Consider the following 24100-nt stretch of genomic DNA (forward strand, 5'->3'; position numbering starts at 1 on the left):
TATGATCATTTGAAACATTTGTAAGTTTCTATCCACATTCAGCTCCCTCTCTTTTATTCCACATCCCATATCGTACAAAATGAAAGCACCTCACCTGACCCAGCTAAACTGATACAACAAATCTGAGTTCCTCGGACACTGACAAGGTTGTGTACATAAAGTGTTTCTTTAAAATACTGTAATTTACTGTATCTGATGACCACCAGAGGGAGCACTCTGTACTTCACATTGTGCCCGACAGAAAAAGCAGCATCAGTTTCTGCAGCAACAAACAGGTCAAAGGTCAGACTTCAAAACAAAAAGATCATAGTAGATAGAGGAGACTAATTATGGACAAATATGTGCATCTTTATTGATACATACATACATATTCACTCTTCTTTATAACAGTGATGCAAGACACATGCTTAGGTCAATAAACAGGATTGCACAAGTCATATAAATCTATACAAACAGCAACGTAGCTCCGTATTAGCTACATACAGATGAGCCCACTACTCACTATTCTTTGATTATCACAGTGGTACTGATGTGCCTTTCGGCTGGGCTTTAAACGTGTAAATGAACACAGCTCTAGACATACTTTAGAGAGGTACGACTTATGTCTATGATTTAACAGTAGGTTGATGATAGCATAGAAAAGTCATAGTCACATGTGTAGCGAAAGCGACCACTTGTAAACAGTTGTAAACACTTGAAGACGACACCATTCTTTTCAAATAAAATTACAATGTGAAAGCAGATGCAATTTAAATTAAACGATAGCAACAGAAACACAATTGCAATGTGTATTTTTGCCATAATGGCTTTAGAAACTCCACATTGATGTGTTGACATGTACCCATCATTAAAATACAGCCAGTTATATTAAAATAACATAATGCAGATTAAAATAAACCCAGAGGAATGAGTCTGGGATTTCTGGATTTGTAAACTCTCAGAGTAGCACACATACAACATCATGCACTTGAAAAGTTGAAAAGTATTACAAACACAGAGCAGTTTTTCCCTCCACCGCAGAGGGCAAACCAGTTTAAAAAAGTCTCTAAACAGTGAATGTAGATCACCAAGCAGAGACAGAAAGTGTCACTAATGTGTTTCAAACTACAAAAAATACAACATTCAGCAAACAACAATTCTGAAAGAGGACCAAACACGTTGTCTGATAATTTTGTACAATACCTAACATTACTTTACTCTATCCACAGTGGACGTCCTCTGACACCTTTTTGATGACCATCTTTTTTTTTTTTTTTAAACAAACTGAGCGGAGAGTGAAGGTTTACTCTACTCTCATCCTCTCCTTTCACCCCGTGATTGCCCTGGTTTATAATGCCGAAGTGCCACTTGTGAAACGAAAAGGCTCGGCTACATTTGATTGGAGTACGAGGTGGGACCTCCCACCTGGCTGTACTCAGATGGCTGGCCGAGATCTCCCTGGATGTTATGGCTCCCCGTCTGGTCAAAGCCTCCCTGGTTGTAGGGCTCCTGGTTAAAGGTGCCGGCCTGTTTCTCAGACGCCCCTTGTGCCAACCTGGAAGCCCCCTTGTGCCAAGCAGTCTCCTTAAAGACAAACCAGATATTTCCAGCCCATAGAACAAAGTTGAGGAACCCAAATACCTGAAGAGAATCAGAAAAAGGAAGAGCAATATGAAAGTCAGTGATGCAGACTCTCATTTATTCCAAGCGTTTGGGATGCACATGCTGACATTCTGTAAACATACCACTGAGGTGTTGAGCCCAGACCAGCGCGATCCGTGCACTGAGCCACACCTGTTGGTCTGGTCTTTGCAGGCCGTGATGAGGAGCTGCACCTCATCTGGATCAGTGGCCAGTTTCACATCAGACAGAGCCTTTGCCCAAGCAGATGAACTGACCAGCCACATGAAGGAGAACACCACTGTCACGACAAAGTCCTGGTGGCGAGGACAAGGGAGGAGAAAAACAGCAACAATTCCTTTAACAGTCACTTTGTCAAAAGATCCCCGGTCAGAGGCGATTGTATACTCACAATGAGCGGTGCTCGATTGTTCTCATGGTATTTATTCTTGAAGAAGATGTATACGATGGTCGCCATCAGAGAATACAGGAAGGCAAAGACAGCAATGGTGACGAAGAACTCTGCGGAGGAGGAATAGTCTCCATTGAGGAACACGAGTTCCCTCCTCATGCCCTCACACACAGGCGCTTCGAAGGACACCTGGTACAACCTGGCCAACACAGAGAAACTTAAAGGGGTCAATTTCAGCTCATATTAAAAATGGTGTACCATTATATGTTTTACCCAAAGTGTTCTTTAAGTTTATCCTCATCAGAAATATCAACACATTTCAACACTGGAAAGTAAAAATGTTTTATCTGACTCAACAACCACAGCGTGTCAAAAGTCTTAATTTTCAGGCACTTCTCTCCTGAAAACTCAGCTGAGATCTCTCACCAGTCGGTAACCTCTTTACAAATGCACAAAAAGGGAATTGCTTCCATTGCAATTCTGTTTCCTAATCCAACTTCAGGGAGCTGAATGGAATAGATGTTAAATTAAAGAGTCACTTTTTCCCAATTCAGAAAAAAACGTAACTTCCTACATGTTGACTACCAATCTGGAAGTCACCATATTGCTTTCAGTTATATTTGCTATACTTGCGCCATTAATATTTATTCAAGTGTAGAAGTTAAAAAAGATTATTTGATGTTGCAAACAATAATTTAGTATTTATGTCCAAGAAAGCTCAATCAACAACAACACATTTGTTGTGCAGGCAAAAAAGAAATTGAACACTGACAAGACAAATGAAGCCCACTCACCTGAAGGGATAAGCAAAGTCGATGGCGATGCTGAGGTTGCTGCTGGCCTTCTCCATGCAGTCCACACTAACCCGCAGCTGCCCAGAGTAGCCCCCACATGTGGCAAAAGCAAAAATGGCAAAAAGCTGCACAAAATAATACAGGAAAAATCAGATTACTGCTACAGTACAACTGGAACTGATAAGATAGAAGACTTGATGCAGAGAATAGTTATACTGTCACATTATCCTTACAAAACATCAACTTTCCGTGTACACTTATTCAAACACAACCACTCACGATCAGGTGCTACACACAATGAGCTCCTTCAGACCAGAGCATCAGCTCTACTGACACTATTGTTCAGGGCATGAGCACAGTGCTGGCTCTCATCTTAGAGATTTTCAGAGCAGATATTGACCTGACTCATTAGGAGGACAACAGGCCAACAAACTACTCAGATTGAGATTTTTCTTAATGTGATTACCACTCAGTTCATTTATCCTATGAGTATTTTACTAGAGACACATACAGTATATCCATAATGTAAAGGCCCTCTTAAACAAGAACAATGGCTGAACCAGAGGAATGAATACAGCAAGTACCATGAACAATTTTTTTTTCCAAAACAAGTATAATTTCTAATCAAGTATATCAAGAAACCAAATGAGTTGGAGATCTCAAGCCAAAACGAACAAAAGAAGGTAAAAAATCTCCCTAATCTACCGTTAGACAAAAATCCTAACTATGAAATAATGAAAAATTTAAACTGGATTACTGAAGACCTGCAGCCCAACCAAAAAAAAATAAATATTCACTTGACGTTTAGCTCTATCTTGCTCTTCACCACCTCCCTCAGTTGCTGAATGTCTCACCATGTTCACAAGCTAGAAGCTGACTTTGTATTCCTGCTGCTGCTTTGGACAGGTCAGCCGAAAAGCCGCTGCCTCCTGCTGCAGCATCAGTCATGACGGAGGGAGTGAACCAGAACAGTTTTTCATCTGTCCACAACCACTTAACCTTTGTGGGTTGAGGGTTTGAGGGGTTGGCCAAAACCAGTGGACATATTGCAAGGCGGGCACAGGTTGGACAACATATCTTAGGGCCAACACACAGAGACGAGAAAACATTTGCAAGCATTTGTCTGCAAACACGGGTAGAACATGCAACATACAACAACTCCAAACAAATACACCGACTGAAACATGGAACCTTCTTGCTGCCCACAGTAAAGGTTCTGGCCCAAACTGAACTTAATGATAAGTAAGAGGCTAAACACGTTGCATAGCTGAGCTAAAAAGTGTATCTATATCAATGCATAAATATAGATTTAAACATCTATATCCAATGCATGAAGTGTTGGACACCTCAAAATAGAGACACAGGCAGCGTTCAAATTGTAACTAGAGTGGCAAACAGCGAGGATCAGCAGTCACACCATTTAAAAACTTTGCTCTTGGCCATCTCAACAATTTCTCTGCTGCTAAGCCAATTTTAACACCAACTGATAGTGTTCTGGCCACATCAGCACATGGCAAAAGCAGAAGGGAGCGTGTGGGCAGAGCTGAATGAGGACAAGAGGAGTCTATAAAGTTTCAGTTTGTGCTCCCTTCGCTGTCACATAGGACTTCACAAACCAATATATACTAGGCATTATAATGACACAAACACACAATAAAACGCAGTCTTTACCTAGTTGGACCTCACAGTTTAGCTTTTATTATACATTGTAAATATTTGTAGTGTCGGTTAATATCAAAAACAGAACATTTTGAATAATTAATGTAGCTCTACATAAGACACACAAAAAACATGTGAACAAAGTGGAGCAAATATAACTGTACACATAATAGAGGGTTAGAGTGTAGAGTTTAATCCAGCTTGTAAATGCTAAAGGGATCCCAGAAGTATTCTGATTACGAAAAACACAAATTGGGAGAGACAGCCCGAGGATACACTGTGTGTGTGTGTGTGTGTGTGTGTGTGTCTCTGTCTGTGTGTGACTAGTATAATGTTTACTTCTGCTAATCTCATGTCCCTTCAGTCCTTGCTGTTTCTGCCACCTTTTTGATTATCATGAGGTGAGAGAGAAGGAAATACAGGGGAAAATATGAAAGATGGACAGAAAAGAAAAAAAATAAGGGGCGTCAACTACAGTATAACTGAAAAATAAATAACTCAAATATGTTGACAGTGACACAAAAACTAAACAGAGTGGAGGCTGAGACTGGACTATGTGCAGCTTGGACCACTTTTCACTAAATATCCTGTTCACATATGAGCACTAAGTAATAGCTCACTGGCTTCTTGTACAAGACACTTGAAAACGGGACAAAAATATACTTCATTTATTATGGTAAATATGAATTGAAATGATAGAGGCCTTGAAGTGACATCTATATATTCTGAGATTATTTGGAAAAGAAGGAAACAGTCGCATAAGAACATACAAATATAACCATGAATAAAATGTTGAGTGGTTTAGTTTTCAACAATGAATAATTTTCATTATTTTTATAAGGTCACAACATGCTTTGTCAAATTGGTAACTATAAAAGAATGCAGTGATTCATCATTTCTTTCGGAAATGTGATGGAATTTAAGTATGAAATAGCATGAAATGGAAAAGTTAATTTAAATCAGATAAATTAAATGTACCATTGATAAGCATTGTTATCATACTATTCTTTCAAATATCTTTAACTTAATAAAAGTGCATATTCTATTCTACCCTAACCTTCTCTCTCTCTCTCTCTCTCTCTCTCTCTCTCTCTCTCTCAGCCCAGTTTTCCATATAAAGCCACTCTTGCCTCAAGAGTTCTCACAAGCATGATCACCATAATCTGACCTGACGCATGGTTAGCATGAGCCTCCCCTCTCCCCTACTACAGGCAGCTGGATGCGCAGCTTGCCAGCAGCTGGAGGGGACATTTGTCTTCAGTCTCAAAGCGCCCCTCGGCCTCAAGAGGGCGCAATGAGATCGTGCAGCTGTACCCACACGCATCCTGAGAGATGTGTGTCGAGCATGTTCTTGAAGTGCGAACAGATAACAGTGTGAGCATGCCCGTCTCATGCAAGTGTCTACATTCACAGTCTCTGAGGTGTTTGATTAAGATTCATCACAAATGTGAGGCAGCACAAGAACCACAACTCATGGCATAGAGAATGTAACACTGATACACCACAGATCAATGTGTCAGTGTTGTATAACACTGGTAAACATGAGATACAGCTGCTACTTGTGATGTAAACTGGATGCTGATATTTCCATCATGGTGACCATGTATTATACACTCAGCTAGTGTAGCCCTCTCATAATACAATTATACAAGATTTATTTATCATCTGCATTATTATTATTTTCATATGCAGTGGTCTCACTCTTGTTTTTCTGTGTGATCCTTGATTTAATCATCTCTCACTCTCTGGTACATAGTGTGGCGGTTGATTCTTACCACGAATGTAATGCACTTTGGAGTCATGATTATAAAAGTGAATTTGATATAAGTGATTATAAAAATTATTTGAACAATACATAAATCTAAGGCAACACATCAGTAGTTTTTCTCCTGAACCTCAGTAAATTACAGGAAAAATCCTGCCCTGTTAATTATTTTCATTTGTATTGCAAAATCCTCTTGTAAGAGGAACTCATCAGGGGCCACAATTTGAGAGACACTATCAGACTATCAGTCCATGTGTGTCAGATTCAAGTGCAGTGGCTGCTAGTTATTTTCTGATATTTGCAACCTTCAAAACAAGCTGACACTCTATTCACAGTTTTTGAAAATAGATTACTATAGCACAGTGAAGGGAGACGACCTTAAATCGAACAATCACAAGTGTTGCACCCGAGCAAAGAGAGATATGAAAAGGTACCACTGTCTATTGTCCTAACTCTGCTCTAATTCTCATATGTTGAACCTGTGACTGCTCACAAGGGCGTTATTGTCAAATACAAGATGATTCAGATTCAAGTGTCTATTGTCAATGAACAACTGAACAACAACGCTCAAGTGTTATCTCCTGTCAGTGGTACAAAGAGACAATAGCAGTACAAAAAATAAAACAAAGATGGTTTGGGTTAACGAATAGCTCAAAGCATAATGCTGTAAATAAACCAATAACTCCAATTCCCACATGCTTCCTGCAGCCTCGGGCCTCAGGTGGAGGTTGATTAAAGCTTATCTGTGGCTGTCATTGTGAACAGCTGGAACATCTGCAGGGAAATCCTCAGTGGAGTGTTTGTTAGTGATAGGTCACAAACAAACACACAGAGGGGTGCTACACACACGCACGCTTAACAAATTCAAGTATGCAGCTGAATCACATGCAGCTCACTATGCGTGCACACTGTAGCATGTGCGTATCTCAACAAAGAAATGGTAGAAGAAAAGTGACCAGAATAAATACTCCCTTCTAATTATCACAAACAGTCTCAGATAACCCTCTCTCTCTCTCTCTCTCTCTCTCTCTCTCTCTCTCTCTCTCTCTCTCTCTCCCTCCCTCCCTCTCGCAGCTGCCTCCTCTCCCTGTGATTTTCGTTTCGGGTTTAGCCCCTCTCACTTCTAGCTAAGGCGTTTGAACAGGAGCGAGCGCGGCATCGTGGAAGGAGGGTGGGTGCTAAGCCCCACGCCCCTGTGTGTTTATCTGCCTCTCCCAGCTGGGCTCCTCGGGGAACAAGAGATACAGAGGGAGAGAGGGATGGAAGGCAAAAAGAGGGGGCAGATACAGGGAGAAATGCCAGAGTAGAGGAATGAAAACCGTCTGCAGCACAAAGAAAGCTCTGAAACATCTCCCTGTTTGCCGTCTTCTCCAACAAACATTGAGGAGCTAGGTGCTCATGTGAGATCAAAGTTTGCATCCAAGGCATATTTGCACTTCAGCCACATATGTAACAGTTCAACTTGTGCTATACGTGTAGTGGCTGTGGATAACATTGCAAAGATTCTGTCTAAGATGAAGCTGGAGGCTCTTCTGACTTGATCACCAGCAACCAGATGTACTGTCTGACTCCATTTTAAAACTAAAACAATCTCCACATCAGCCCTTTAACTCTGCATCAGTAATAATCCCCGTCCAGGACAACATATTTGAAACTGTACATCACATCACCATTCATTTACATTGGGCATGTGCGTGATTGCGATATTGTAAAATGGTAAATAGTCTGTATATATGTATAGCTTTTTTTCAAGTCTTGATATCAAATCAAAGCTCTCGCTATTCAGCAATTCACATACAATTACTCAGTGCATCTGTGTGCACTTTGTCTTGTCAGTTTCTTGAGTACAGAAAATTCTACAAAGTAAGAGTAGGGATATCCTATTTTGGACCAACGATGAGGTGGCCCTGTTACTAATGATGCATGAATACTAAGGTTTATGGCAAGCCGATTGAGTATTTATTCCATATCCTTGATATCAAGTATCAGTCCCCTCCACTAGTTTGGTCACTGTCAGCACTAGTTGGACATTTGGTCGCACTAGTTCGGTATTTTACTGAACTAGTTGAACAAAAAATCTTACTAGTCACTCTTTTTCAGCAACTAGTGGCACTTTTGTTCAACTAGTTAAACAGAAACCTTACTAGTAACACTGTATGCCGCACTAGTAGAGCCAAAGTCTCTACTAGTGGGCTTTTTGCTGCACTAGTGGCCCTTTGGACCGAACTAGTAATGCTGAAAGTGTTACTAGCTTACTAGTGAGCTGTAAAAGCTCTGACATGTAAGCTAGTCAAACATGGATTCAGCTTACTGAAATGGACTTTACTGATGTGGGGTTTTCAAAGAGACAGGGTTGGACTACTGGCCACTCCCGAGGCTCCCGAGTCCTGAGATTATACAACTCTCGAAAATATCAAAACATTAATGGAGGAGGGGGCTATATTGTAGACCTGTTTTTAGGCTTCTGTTAATATGTACCCTTATACTGAAGTATATGCTTTATTATGAAATGACTGGAGCGTGCCCAATAAAGTGAAAAACTTCCACTCCTGCATGTGTTATTCCTCCGTGAAACCAGGATATCGCTTCCCGGTTTTTCAACCGTCAATGGTGGCAACCCTAACACTTAATGTGTTTAGTGATGATCATTTCAGTGCAGTTTGTGCTGCTGCTGAAATGCCAGTAATTCATATCGGGATTGAGACGCTATCGCTCCTCTCAAGAGGAGGAAGCTTGGATGTTTCACTTTCCAGCGAGAGGAGGGAACACTATTGGATTCACGGACTGAAAACCCTGTCACCTAATAGATTAAATATTTTTACCTTTGTTTCATTGTTGTTCAAAAACGATAATGAATCTGATGCACACACACATGTACGTGTTTATTCTGTTTGGATAGTAAGCAAGGAGCTGCAGTTCACCGCAGTGAAACCTCACCAGGCTTTATAGGGTTAATATTTTGCTGGCTGGAGCTCTTGCTGGAGAGCCAATAGGAAGCTTCAAATTGAATCCCCTCATTAGCATGTGTGTCCAGAAGTGCCACTAGTAAGCTAGGGGCATTTTGGCTGCCACTAGCTTACTAGTAAGCCCTTTCAGCCTGACTAGTTTGCTAGTAAGGTCACAAAACACTGCAACTAGTAAACTTGTGCCCATTTCAAGCCCACTAGCTTACTAGTAAACATTTTGCACCCTCCTAGTTTGCTAGTAAGGTGCAAAATAGGTGTTTACTAGTAAACTAGTGGTTTTTCTGACCCTACTAGTTTACTAGTACACATTTTGCACCTTACTAGTTTGCTAGTAAGGTCAAAATAGGCTTTTTACTAGTAAACTAGTGGTTTTTTTGGCTGCACTAGTTTACTAGTGTGCATTTGGGCTCCCACTAGTTTACTAGTGCAGAAAATTGGAGGCCACTAGTTTACTAGTAAGCTGAATCCATGTTTGACTAGCTTACATGTCAGAGCTTTTACAGCTCACTAGTAAGCTAGTAACACTTTCAGCATTACTAGTTCGGTCCAAAGGGCCACTAGTGCAGCAAAAAGCCCACTAGTAGAGACTTTGGCTCTACTAGTGCGGCATACAGTGTTACTAGTAAGGTTTCTGTTTAACTAGTTGAACAAAAGTGCCACTAGTTGCTGAAACAGAGTGACTAGTACGATTTTTTGTTCAACTAGTTCAGTAAAATGCCGAACTAGTGCAACCAAATGTCCAACTAGTGCTGACAATGACCGAACTAGTGGAGGGGACTAAAACTTGATATCAAGGATATGGAATAAATACTCAATCGGCTTGCCATAAAGGTTTGCATTCACAGCTGGTAGTGAAGACATGACTGATAAGATCAGGAGGATGCCTGGATCTGCGGAATGAGCAATATAAGTCAGTAAAATATTCAAACTAACAAGACAAAATCGAGGAGCTGTTTGAACAAGAGGACGTGATAAGAGAAGAGGAAAGCGACCGAGGTAGAGCAGCGAGTGAGGAGGCGAGGATCACGCCAACTGGCAGATGAGCTAAAAGGTGCATTCACTGATGAGCTGCACTTGACATTTCTGTAAAACCTCCTCGCAAGTGCACGCACATGCACGGCCACACGCACACACACAAGGACACACACATGCACGCACACACGCACAGACACACACGTACACCGTCCACCTGGTCTATTCAAGTCGATAGGAGTCCTTGCAGTGTCAAGTGGCTTCCTCAGGGGGAGAAAAGGGCCTCAGATGATCAGCCCCTCTCTGACTGAGAGAGAGGGAAAAATCTAGGACACTCTTTTTGAAGACAGAAAATAAGAGACGGATGAAACATGAAACATATTGAGAAGGGAGGCGTATGTCTTTCAAAGTGCTTATCCTGCGAACTGTACAACCAAACTACTAAGTATGTCCAAGTTTTTTCGTTGCAGTCACAACAATGTCAACATTTTTAAATCAATTTTCTGATATTTTCTAACAAGGCTCAGAAGGCAGAGCGAGTCGTTCACTAACCGGAGGGTCGACGGTTCAATCCCAGTCTCTCCCATTCCCCATGCTGAATTACCCTAGGGCAAGATACTGAGCCCCAACTTGCCTGACGACTGTTCGGAGAGATTGACGGGTGAAAGAGTGAATGTTAAAACTGTGTTGTGAGTGGTCCTCAAGATGAAGAAACACAAGTGTTACATAAATACAAACCATTTAAATAATTTTTCATTACTTCTGCCAAGGTGATCATGTCTTTGTCCCTGTCCATTTCTTTGTGTGCTATAGTTCTTTCCAAGAATGTTCTTCCTTACTTTGCACTTGCTACCTCTATTGTAGAGACAAATATATATAAGCTGCGATAATTGGCCATGTGCTCCAAGTGGTAACATTGGCAACCAGCCCAATAACAATCAATAAAAGTCTTACAGGACACTTCTAATATATCTGCTTATTTGTGAAATATATACAGTCACAATACAATTTTAAGTGATGAATGTTTTGTTTACCACAGAGGAACAGGCAGCTGGCTTTGTTAGCTAACAAGTTTCCCCAGAAGTAGATTCCAGCACAGTTGTTAGCAGCAGTTGGTCCAGGCGGCCAGAGTTTGATCTGACAGAATCAGATAACTCAGAAAACATTTTGTTTAGGTGTTTGAACGGGTTATGCATTTTCTGAATCGCTATGACACGTTTGTGAGCTCAAATTGATCATGACCTATAGGCGAAAGGGCCACAATGACGAGACTCATTAAAAACAATATGGATCTAAAAAAATGGAACGTACAGTGGACCCTGACTGTGCTGCTAAACACTACATGTGTGTGTTTGAGTGTTCAAGGACTGAGATGAGAGTGTGAGCTCTGTGTGTGTGTGTGTGTGTGTGTGTGTGTGTGTGTGTGTGTGTGTGTATGTATGTGAACATGGAGTATAAAATATCTCGCTCTCTCCACCCAGGCAGAAGCAGAAGCATTAAACACACATACACACAGGATTTAGAAAATGCAAGATCAGACACTGATCTGGGGATACAGTACTTCAGTGATATTGATCTTGGCTGAAAATCCCACGTCTTCACACAAAGAGGTGACATCCTGGAGCCTTCATGTGAGAGCTAAAATCAGCAGCTCATTTAGCAGTGGCTAATCCCTCCCTGTACAAGGAGCACTTTTTGCCTGGTGCAGCCCAAATTCATATTTCCCTCTCTCTCTGCTTCTCTCGCTCTGTAAGCCTGACTGACCACTAGCAAGTAGAACAAATCTCCATGTATTTTTGTGACAGTGTCCCTTCTTAGTGCTCCTATTCCCCCCATGGGGTTTGCATGGCTGCAAAATCAGGGGATACAGCTGGAGCCCGCTCAGGGATAGACACCTCACTTAAAAAACTAGGTACACCCAATGGAAATTTAACTCTATCCCAACATGTGTGCGTGGGTGTTTCCATGAGGTGATTGACTTATGCTATGACTATAATTCTGTGCAAGAATCTACATTTTGAGACTATTATGTCAGATCCTAACTCGCTTCGTAAAGGGAATATCAAGTATGTTCAGTACAGTTCAACCAATACGGCTGACTTTGTCCAAGGCTTCCCCTTTATGGTTTTTGTTCTACATGCTCTTGTCCATGTACACTTAGCCTCTCAACGCCTGTTCTCTCCTATGCACTGTGCTTGCAGCCATGCAGGCCCGGCCCGAGGCATAAGCGATACAAGCGGGCGCTTGGGGCCTCCTGACCGCCAGGGGGCCCCCTATCGGAAAAAAAAATTATAATTAAAAATAATTTAAAATAATAATAATATTAAATAACTTAAACAAGTGACCTGATTGAATGAAATAAAGAATACATCTATACAAGAAAATTCTGATTTTACGATCAATATATCTGCCAGCGTACAAGTCATGCATATCAACTGCGTGCTCAATCTGCTGACAGATAATTCGCGGTCATAGACAGACACTGCATAATACTCAAGGTTAAGTTGGAAGGGACATATATAAGCATGTCATCTAAAAGGACGTATCTCTCTGGTGCCCAAAAACGGAAAAAGAAAAGGACAGAAGATGAGAAAAAAGAGCAAGATAAAGGTATGATTGCATGATTATTTAAAATATGTGTTGAACTCATTTGAGGGAGGAGCAGCTCAAGCTATCATAGGAGTTAGCCAGCTAGCTAGCGAGTTAATGTCATCTTATATTTGACATCACATGAGCTATATTCATCAACAGTGTATGTATCTCATTAATATACATTTATCTAGGTGTATATGTCAACGATATTGGCAGTGTTTAGGATGTGTAATCAAACATGTACTGCTAGCTCTTGCCAGGCTTAATCTAACGTTAGCTCGCTGACTGAGGTGGACATTAGCACTAGTAGCTAGCTACATGAAAACAGTACTGTTTTATAAATGTGACATAGTGGTGAGTCTGACAGCGACTAAGTGCAGAGTCTTAGTCCGTGAGATATCGGTTTATATTGGAGGAAACAGCCAAAGGTGAACTTAACCTTCTAGGTGTAAGGGATGCAAGCTAGCATTGCTGTGCTTGTGCACGTTAGTAAAAGTGACATCTCAGCCAAAGATGGAGCACAATGTGCGCTCTGCTCTAAGATCTTTGTTGAGAGATGGCCTATTGGTCTTTATGAGAAAACACCATGTTGAAGTGAGGAGACGTCTGTGATAAAAATATACTTATATTGTATTAATATTATATTTAGGATGTTAAGTGTTCACCACACTGCAATTAGGCTGTGCCTTATTTTGCCTCACTAGAATAGGAATGGTTAGGTGTGGAATTGTTTGTTGATGAGTGAAAGTAATGATGGCAAAATAAACTAATTTTTCTTAAACTCACTATCAACTATGCACTTTTGCAATGTTATTTTTTCAGGAACACTGTTGAAGTATTTTGGAGCACAACCAACTGTACCTGCCCCCGATTTGTCATCAAGTGTCAGTGCCTCCACAGCTGATGATACAGCAGGTGAGGTTTTTCTTGATGGCAAATGGCTACATAGTCTTTTAATATGACATGACACATTTAAAAAAAAATAATTACATTTTTTTTATTTGTTGATTTATTTATTTTATCTTTGCAGGTTCACCCCCAGCAGACTTACAGTCACCTGAAAGTGAGGAAGAACTTTTACCCATTGAGGAACAGTTACCAGCATTGACAGTCACTGATACACCGACTTCAACCTCTGCCGGCATAACAGGTCAGTTAATCTAACAGTTTTTGTTTTATGTTGCCTTACTTAACTGTGAAATATCTTGTGTTATGTTATGATTCTATTTTTGTATCTAATGTCCCTACAGGTCCTTCTGCAGCATCCACTGCTATGGATGTCCCATACACTCCCTCAACAAGCACCAGCTATCAAGGTGGATCAACAGCTCCTCCAACTGACCCAGCTGAATGGTCAGCATTCCTGTCTGACTCAGAAAGGACTGATCTGGTAAGAAGAGGGCCAGTGCAAATTAGTGACACCTTCACCTTCCCCAAAAAATCTAATGGTCGAAGCTTTCATTACCATTATACGTGTCGACAATTAGTTAATGGGGTTTAAAAGGTTAATTGAATACTGAGTCACTTTCATTATTTAATCTATGTATCTATGTAACGTTCTATTTTTTATTATATTCATGCTTGTCTATTTTGGTTTTATTTTGTAATTGGAAATTGCTAACTTAATACGCATTTGCACAGTTGCAAATTATTTATTTAATATGTTTGTGATCGTTTGTTTGGAATACAGAGGCACTATCATTATTTATTTTTTATTTTTTAATGTTATTTTTGATAATACTAATGTTTGTGTATTTTGATTTCAGTTTAAGATTGCACATTTACAAATCTGTTGAAAGATCTGTTTTATTAAACTGATACTTTAAAATAAAATACAAATGCTGTTGTATTTAATTATTTTACAATTTAACTTCAGTAAACCACACTTGATGCTTTACTTTGAATATGAAAGTTTAAAATAAATCTGTGATCTAAGTGCCCTCTAAGGTTAAAAGGTGACTGTTTTGGTGTAAATAATGACTATAATAATACAGGGGTCTATCAAGGGACAAAAGTCTAGAATATTTTTGGCATGAGAGCAACTGAATGAGCCTTCCAGGCCCAAGAGGTCAAGGGGCACTGAAGCCCAAGCCTAAGTCACCATCTCAATAAGTCAAAAAGCAAAATGCTATGAATATGCTTAAATTTAGGTATTTCCCTTCTCCAGCTGGCCATATAAAAAATACAGGAAATCACATCTACGTAATTCAGTATTAATACAATTGATAATGTCAATTAATTCATTTTCAAATCATTGTAGTGTGACATTTTTGTCAATAATCGTCGAGCGCAAATGACTCCGCTAGTGGGAGGGGGGGCCCCAATATCAAATTCTGCTTAGGGCCCCCGAAAGGCTTGGGCCGGCCCTGCAGCCATGCGTGTGCGTATCAGTCTGTGTGTGTTTGTGTGTGTATGCGTGTTGTCTTATTTGATCAGACATGTCCACCTACAGGAATAGACAGGCTAACCTTTTCCCTGTCTGAGTCACAAATGGAGGACAATCATCTCAGGGTTCAGAGGGAGATAGAGGTCCAGGTCTGAACTGATGGTTCAGGAAAGGCCACGTCACATCGAAAGTGTTCATCAGCTACAACTCATTCCTGATATGCAACCAACCCAATCAAGCGTATTTTAACATCATAACATTACAAGAGAAAAAGCATTCATACTTACGTTTATGGTCAATTTAGAGGGTCCAATTAACCTCACCCCAATCTGCAAGTCTTTTGACAATGAGAGGAAGCTGAGTACCCAGAGGAAACCCACACAAATGCTGTCTACTGATTAAGTGTATATAAAAGTCCATGCTCACAGTCACCTGCCTGACACAGGTGGTCAGAGATTTTTTTTTTAATGAACAGTCGAAGCTTTGATGCCATCTTTTGAATAATAATTTAAGAGGTGTAGTTTTTTTCCTCAAGCATCAGCCCTCTTGTCAAAAAGAGAGTTATTTCAGATTATTGACCTGACAAGTGCCTTGCGATTGCTGTCAGCAGCTCTCTGCATCTCCCTCCTTTTATTTATTTTACTTTGCTGTGTGTGTGTGTGTGTCTGTCTGTGTGTGTGTGTCTATGTGTGTGTGTTTGTGTGCCTAGCCCTCTGCATTACCATTATTGTGAATATTGTGCAACCCTTTGTGAAAACTCCTTGTAGCACATTACCAAGGGGATAGGTCCATAACAGAAACACAAAATGTGCCAGAGAAAGAGAGAGAGATTGTTTTTTTCTTAGAAGACATAAGAAGACGTACATCTAATTTAACAAATAGCACTGGATCAAAAATCGATTTCATCTGATATTCATTTTGTGTAACATTTGAAAATTAGGGTTCCATGCCCAATGTGCATTTGCTTTTTAAAAAACAAAAGATGTCTGTGCTAATGAGAAAAATATATTAGTAATAGGTCTCACATATTTACTGTATACAATGCCATTATAACACAGCACATCGAACAAAAACAAAAACATTGTGAATTGTGTGTTGTGATCGGCTGATGATTTATCTTAGGAAGAGCTGCTCTTCTGTGGAACTTAAAACCATTCTTAATGATTTAACAGTGGTACAGTCAGTTGCAGGGAGAGAGAACATCAACCAGCAAAGTTTCAGTGCGGCTGATACTGACTTTTAATAATCTAAGGTTGATTTAATCAATTTATAATGGTCATTTAATCCAGAGAAAGCAACCTTCAGCGTTGGCTGTCAGGTTGTATTAATCGAATCCGACCTGCATAATTTAAACATGGTCTTTGCAAACCAACTCAGGTCCAAACTGTGTTGAAAACCCTTGTGACAAATGACCTTCTATTGTTGTACAGGTTCATCTGGCACACACACAAACAAACCCTCTGCCCAAACCGAGCAAACTAAAGCGGAGTACAGTAGGTACTGAGGATGACATCATAAGACAGTGGGTCAGTCGTGAGTTTGGGATGAGAGTCAGACTCAAGTCAGACTCATTGGTTGTGACTCATCAGTCTGAGTGTAGTACAGGAAGCCACAGAGTCGATACAGTACTTGCTAATTTACACGACAATGCTTCAGTGCATAACAAATGCATGTATACTATCTGCATCATGTGCTCAATCAACTGAACAATTTTTGCTCTCTCTCTCTCTCTCTCTCTCTCTCTCTCTCCTTCCATCATTTCTCAAACACACACACACACACACAAAGAAAAACAAACACATGCACGCTCGCACACTGCAGTGAAGAGTTTGGGCGCATCTCAAAGGACAGCTTCTGCATGAGTTGGTCCATGGTGGAGAGGAGGAGCCCTTACAGCTGTTTGGAGCAGAATATGCCAGCCACTGACAGTGTGCCAAACGGGGCAAGAACTGCATACACACACACACACAGACACACACAGGGAGAGATCGAGAGAGAGAGAGAGAGAGAGACATAGAACCCTCGGAGAGAATCTCCTGCAGACATAGTTGATTATGAAATTGCCTTGTCCATCTTCAGGCTCAGTCCTGACTGACGCTCTAAAAAACCCACTCGTCTCCTGCAACATCCTAACCAAAGTTAAAAAAACCTTTTTCTTCCATGTTCGATCACATGACCAGTCAGCCTCACAGACGAGGGTTCATTGTTATTAGCAAGGTAAATGTCAATCGTCGCCGGAACAAAAGCCTTTCGTGCTCGGAGCTGTGTAAACAAACCACAAGGACAGACATGTGTTTTTCTTTGCTGGTGATGTAATGTGGAAAGAGATTCACTGCAGGCCTTTAGGTAATGAAGCATGATTGTTATAAACCCACAATACAGTGTTTTCATGGCTGCATGTATCTCAGGCTGTTTGAATGTTTATCTTAAAAATAAACAGGGATCAATTGATTAATATATGGATACATTGTAGGTCAATGTGATATTATGTGAGACTATCGAACACATCATTATATACGATGCTTTCAGACTGAAACACTGAAGTCTGGACTTTTTCCTGAAATCCTCCGGAGGGGGTGTGTGTTAGCACGCAAATGTCCGAGGCAGATGCTCTGGACTTTTCCTGCCAGCCCCTCAGTAAAATGTCCAGAGAATGTTTCAATGAGCCAGTGTGAGAATTCAGAAGGATAATGTCCGGAAAAGTACACAGACGCAAAACTTAAAAAATGAAATCTCAGTGCCTATAATCTCCAAATAGTTACGATTGATTGTGAAACATTTTTTTGACTGATTCTTGGAAGTAAACTCACTTGTCAATCAAACACACACCTACATACTGAAGAGTTCTCCTGATGTCTAGTCTGTATCTTGGAAAACCCTTGTTATTTTGCCTTCCTTGCCCATAACCACTGTTTCTCCTCCGCTCAGCATCACCTGCCTGTCTATGTTTCCCTGCCCCACTGAGCGAGTACTTCGGCTGCATTAACCCTGGAATCATTCAGCTCAAAGGATTGGCCTCTGTGGGAGTCTGGAACACCCCTGTTGTTTGTATATATTTGCTTGATATATTTAATAAGATATTATTATGATGCTTTTGATGAGCTGCTAATAGAATATTCCATTCATATTCCCATACTCTCAGCTTAGTTGGATTTTTTCCACATTAATATTAAGTCCTACAACTTGTTTACACTCAAACGCCTGGCCGCGAGGTCAATGTTGAAAAACCTGTGAAAACTCCAATATGATGTTATAATGTGATTAAGATGTATAGTATACATATAATGTGTTGGAAGTGTTGGAAAAGTCCATGTGTCTTAATTAGGTAATAACTTATTGTGAGTATGATCTTATTCCGGTTATGGTAATGACAAAACGTTCATGGCAGTCTTATTTTCTCACTATAAGAATAATGGTGTCCATGTTAACGTCCATCCAATGTCAGACTGATTACCTTTAAAGTTAAGTATAAATACATGTCTTTTTACTTCAGCTTGTGTGAATGGTTGCAATGCTAAAGTATTAAAATTACATTCTAACATATATTTTTATTGTCATTGCAGGATCATCCAGGCAGGAATACTGCAACTCTTTTTCTTGAAATGGCCCTGCACCTTAGTGAGCTCTGTCAGGTGATTGGTGGATCAGTATGTCACTGGATGTCACAGGACAGTGTTCAGTCATGCTCATACAATCAGACATGCTGCCCTCTGCCACACACACACACACGCACACAACATGAAGACACACAGAGGGAGCTATGACCGAGTGTTATCTACATCATACAGATGGTGCTCTGGATCGTCCGCTTTCTTCTTTGGCTCTGACCCACAAATATCACAGCAAATCTGGTCATACACACAAAACAGATGCACTCGGGAGCTCACCTCACCTTCAGACATCTGCCCCATCTCAGCTAAAAGATCACGTGTCTGATGACAGTGGGTTTGAGGGAGAAGGTTTACTCCCCTTTGCATGCAAAAGAAAATAAATCTGCTTTTTTTTCTGGGGCGAAGAGTCTCTGCAAATTTGATGGCTTTTATAAAAGTGAAGGAGACAAGCACACTCACACACACACACACACACACACACACACACACACACACACACACATAAAACCGAATACCCTCAATGGCTAATTTCTCTAAACTCACATCAAAGAAAATCGCTTATCTCTTTTTCTGCTCAGGCGTCTCTGCACTGTACAATAAACACGAGAGTCCACAGACGTCCCCCACACAGACAGAGGTAGTAAAGCTTTGATTCAGTCAGAGCGAGGACACCCCGTTCTCACAGTTCTTCCCCCTTATATATCATTTCACTCGGGGGAAACTAGGACAATATTCTTGGTGGACTGGCACACAAAACGAAGGGGGTTTGGCGCATTAACGCATCCAAAATACCCACAATTGAAACGCTTCATAGCGGGTTTCCAGTGCCATCTAGTTCCCAGGGAGCTGTGGATCCTTACATAAACTTGAGCCATTCCCTCATGGTGAAGCTGGTTTTGGGAATCAGGCGCCCTCACCGTGTGCAGGCGCACTAACAACGACATTTACGCGCAAAAGCCAGCGGATGAGATGAACTTTAAATTTCGCCACAGAGGGTCAGGAATTTATCAAGACAAGCACGTAGATATTCATCACATCATATACGTTATATTATATAATATGATTTATTCATGTGTTTACATTGCACAGTGAAGTTATTCAATGCAGAACAATTGGAAGTTCAACTCACCCATTCCAAAATCCTAATAAATCCCAGAGGTAATTTCAGCACCTGAAACGTCCCCACGGATACAAGCTGCAGGAGACACAGAGGGAGGAAAGCAGCGCTCTCGTTTCTATTATCAATTAATGACACGTTGGGCAATTTAGCGCATTATTACGCACAACTCCGCGTCAAAACCACCTTTCATTAGGTTCAATTACGCACCTGATTGGCAGTGTCCATTTCAGAAGGTGGTGATTTCTGTTCCTCACTTGGTTGACTGGATGTAAACAATCTCAAACCAGAAGCCAAGACCAGATTGATGAGGAGACCGTGGCGCGTAACAGACAGGAGGCTCTCGGCTCTGTTTCCGACTCTGAGCGGAGAAAGCCGAGCGCTCTTCGTTTTTTTTCTTCTGGGGGACAGACTTTGCTGTGGGCACAGGCTGGGATTGTTTGACGCCTTCATGTTTTTTTCCCCCATTTTAGGGAACAAATATATAATTTTATTTTGGTATCTGTTTTCAACTACCAATACATCAGCATGAAATTAAGATAATTAAGCTAATAACATTCATAATAGCTGCAGCCAGAAAAAAATCGATTAAACAAAAATAATGTTAATTTAGTATTTTTGATGCAAGCGTGAGATGACTTCTTGCTCTCTGCTCATGACACAGAAATAAGAGAAAAGAGCGTGATAAGAAAGATTTACAAAGGTTATATCACAGATATTTAGCAACGTGTTGGAGAAATCTACCAAAATTACCATGATAACAAGCTAGCCCTTATAATACCACTGTGAACCTCAAGAGCTGATAGCGTATCAAGCTGATGCAATTTCATGTGTAAAATAATCGGGCAAATCTGTTTTTAATTTGTTATTTAATGCTATAAAACGTGCAAGATGGCGGTAGACATATCCGTGATATTTCAGCTTTAGTTTTGTAGAATGGGAGGAAGTGGAGACTTGTCATCCATCTTTATATAGTCTATGGTTTGGAAACATGTCAACAACATGAGAGAGAGAGAGAGAGAGAGAGAGAGACTGGATCTTACTGCAGGTCAGATAGAGAGCGAAGGGGGCTTCCTTGAGTCTGCTACACTGATGACAATTCTTGTAGAGCCAAGTGCAAACTGCTCTGACAGCGTGACTAATTTTACAGCATCGCCCCTATCGCCTCTTCGTTTATAATCTTTCATTTCCCCCTCTCCCTCTAATACACACACACACATTCGTCCACACGCAAGTAAACACACTCCCTACCCTAAGGGTTCTGTCCATGCGATTAAGGAATCATTGATTTTGATTGGCTAATATTTTCACCATAGGAAATCAGGAGGAGTTATTACATGTTTGCTTCTTCTTTTACCTTTGTGGGGGTAGCCCATGTGAGAATCTAGCCTGCGATGCCAGGAATCAGCATGTCTAGGCGGAACAAGTCCACATGGTGGTGACTCCATGTTCCTCTCTCAGATCATGGGTCACCGCCTGGCCACCAGACTCTCGCCAGTGAGCTCCCCTCCAGGTCTGGCTCTAGGAGGGGGCCTCGCTTTGTCCATTCAGGGAGAGGTTTCACCTGTTTAATCAGCATTCTTTTCCACTGGAAGCGTTGCTCCTTGGTGTTGAAAGGTGGCAGTTGAGGTTTTCTGTTGGAGGTCTAACAGCACGCCCAACAGGGACAAGACCCTGTGGTAGACCCAGATCTCGCTTGAGGGACAACATATACCATCTGGCTGAAGAAAGCCTCAGGCTCCCCCAGGAAATGCTGGGAAGCAAAGCTAGGGAGAGGGACACCTGGGATACCCTTCTTAGGGGGCTACCTCCGGCCCTAAACCCGAGCCTTGATAAGTGGAAGGACAACGGGCTGACGAAAGGACAACGGGAGAGAGTCTCAAAGTCAGCAAGCTGACTGAGTAACATCAGTAAATGTTATGCAGCAATACTTTTCTACTCCCCCTCTATGCATACCTCATAGCTTTGACTCAGTCTCCTCTCTGTGAATATTTAACTATTTGAATAACAAGTCACTGTGAACATAACCAATAGTGAAGAGCTGCTGCCACATCTTAATTCATCCTGGTAAAAGAAAATCTACAGATAGACACAAAGCACCTGAGGGGCTCTTAGATGATGTACCCTCATAATCTCTCAACCTTTCTAACTAAACTATTTAAAATAGAGTTTCAAATATGTACAACTGGTATTTAGCTGCAAAACCAACTTCCTGTCCATTCCCTGTCACAAGCCTGTTACTGTATGTGGATGTGCTGAAGCGAGCTCATTTCCTTGCTTGAGGGGGGAAACTGGGAATAACCTGTAACTTACACAGACAAGTGTCACAATGCATTTCAAGACAGTGAATGTGTACTGCAGACTCAGGCAGGGACACACCTGGGTATCGTAGTTAAAGTTCAGTGTGTGTATGTGTGTGTGTGTGGAAAGCTCAGCGCACAAGAAGAAATGCAGCAGTGGATAATAAGCATGGAGGAAGATGCAGAGTATGGTTGAGGATGCATATTCTCTCTGCAGGACATGCATGCATTTTTGGCCCTGAAGCCTCATCACACACATCCCAGGGCAGCAGAGCAACAGTATTGGAGCAATCTCCATTCTTCTTCTTCTTCTGGTTAAGCCTCTTTCATATTGTGACACACAGATGAATTATAGCACAGAGACTAGGTCAGCCCCCTCATCTCCTCCAACAATGCAACACGCCGGGACCCCACAACAATTACTGCTGAGCTGGAGCTGCTGCCGGAGCATGTTCACATCCTCTGGTGCTGATGCAGTTTCAAATGCAACATTGGTGCCTGAAATGTAGACTTTTGAATTGTTAAAAGTATATATTATCCTCAAAATGTCGAGATGAAGACATTTAGCTGAACAACGACAAAAAATATTTGAGGCTCAGGCAAACCTGAACATGCTCTGCTTATTATCCTCAGTCTATGTCACAGTTTGATGGATTCATATTTTTCACTCTCGTTCGTTAATTAAACCTATCCTCATACGCCTGTGACGACCCAGAGCAATGAAACGTGATTAGATACAGGAACAAAAGACGAGCTTTGGAAATGTTTCTGGGTAAAATGGCATTAGCACTGGTCTCATTCTGCACCGGCTAGACAGCGTACATAATCAGGATTAACTTTAGCATGATAGAGAGAGTGGGGGGGAGGAGAGAGAATTCATCCTCAAAGTCGTTTTTAGACAGAGTAAGATAGCAACACCGGTGTGGTTTTTGTCATTTGATGAAGACACAAGAAGCACTTTTGTTTCCATGACAAGTGAAGCTGCTTTAGTACTATCAGTGGCAGCAGGATTTACCAGTGTTCAGACATTTAGGCTAAAAACGTGGTGTAAATGACGCCATTTGGAGTCGAATATGAATGTTGGGACTCACTGACATTTGGATGACACCAATCATCCAAATGGCATTTTATTTATTTTCAGTCTGTTTTTTTTTTACGTTTAAAGAATCATCACCAGTTACTACAATTGGATTGGATCTGCCTGCAATGCTGTTTGCACTGGAAACTCCAAAAGTGTTTTGTGGACTAAAACACTTCACCCACAGCTCCATCAGCATAGTGGTGACTAGATAATGAGTGCATTTTCATTTTTGGGTCAACTATCCCTTTCAGGGGACGGTAGGGAAAATCAACATGTGACAGCTAATGTTGATGTGGTTTGTTTGGCACACAGTGCTCCGAGGTGCTGACCAGTTGGAGCAGGTTGTATCTATAAGCATGCAGCTGTGAGCATAATAACAAGTGATTTATGGAAACTCCCAGCCTCACAGAGGTGCAAGTGGCTGTAGACACTACGTCTTGTTTGAACCCATCTACTTCAAGATCCTCAAACTTTGTGGAAGTATTAAGTAGATGCAAACCACTTTCAATGACCACAGGAGCCTGCCTCTTGTCTTATGACGCATGTAAGGAAAATATCCAGCTGTTACAGTGGATACATGTGAAGCAGCTCACAAGAATTGGTAAATTAACAATGAGGATGACTGGTTAATATGGTTGGTATGACTGTGCTGTAGATTTTGTAACGGACAGAAGGATTTTCTTCACGCTCTCACACTTTGGTGTGTGCTGATTAGTGAGAACGTGTTCAAGCTCACAAGGGCTTGAATAAATGTTCAGTCCAGAGTGAAATGATCATAGCTTGTAGGCAATAACAGCAACTTTCATATCCAGTAACACAGGCTAATGTATAAAGCACAAGAATGCA

At 41.1% G+C, this 24100-nt stretch overlaps 1 protein-coding gene across 1 annotated transcript; it reads right to left on the reverse strand.

Annotated features, from left to right (window-relative positions):
• Positions 1-135: 135 nt before the first annotated feature.
• On the reverse strand, positions 136-20218 carry synpra (synaptoporin a). The gene is made up of 6 exons (XM_062397329.1): positions 20084-20218; positions 19886-19951; positions 2806-2930; positions 2012-2210; positions 1725-1916; positions 136-1620 (listed from the first exon to the last, which is right to left on the reverse strand). Exons 1-6 carry the CDS (start codon positions 20099-20101, stop codon positions 1369-1371), a joined length of 852 nt encoding a protein of 283 aa, XP_062253313.1. The 5' UTR covers positions 20102-20218; the 3' UTR covers positions 136-1368.
• Between the last annotated feature and the right edge of the window lie 3882 nt (positions 20219-24100).

Source organism: Platichthys flesus, chromosome 2 (genome assembly GCF_949316205.1).
Source record: "Platichthys flesus chromosome 2, fPlaFle2.1, whole genome shotgun sequence".
In the NCBI taxonomy this organism is placed as follows: domain Eukaryota; kingdom Metazoa; phylum Chordata; class Actinopteri; order Pleuronectiformes; family Pleuronectidae; genus Platichthys; species Platichthys flesus.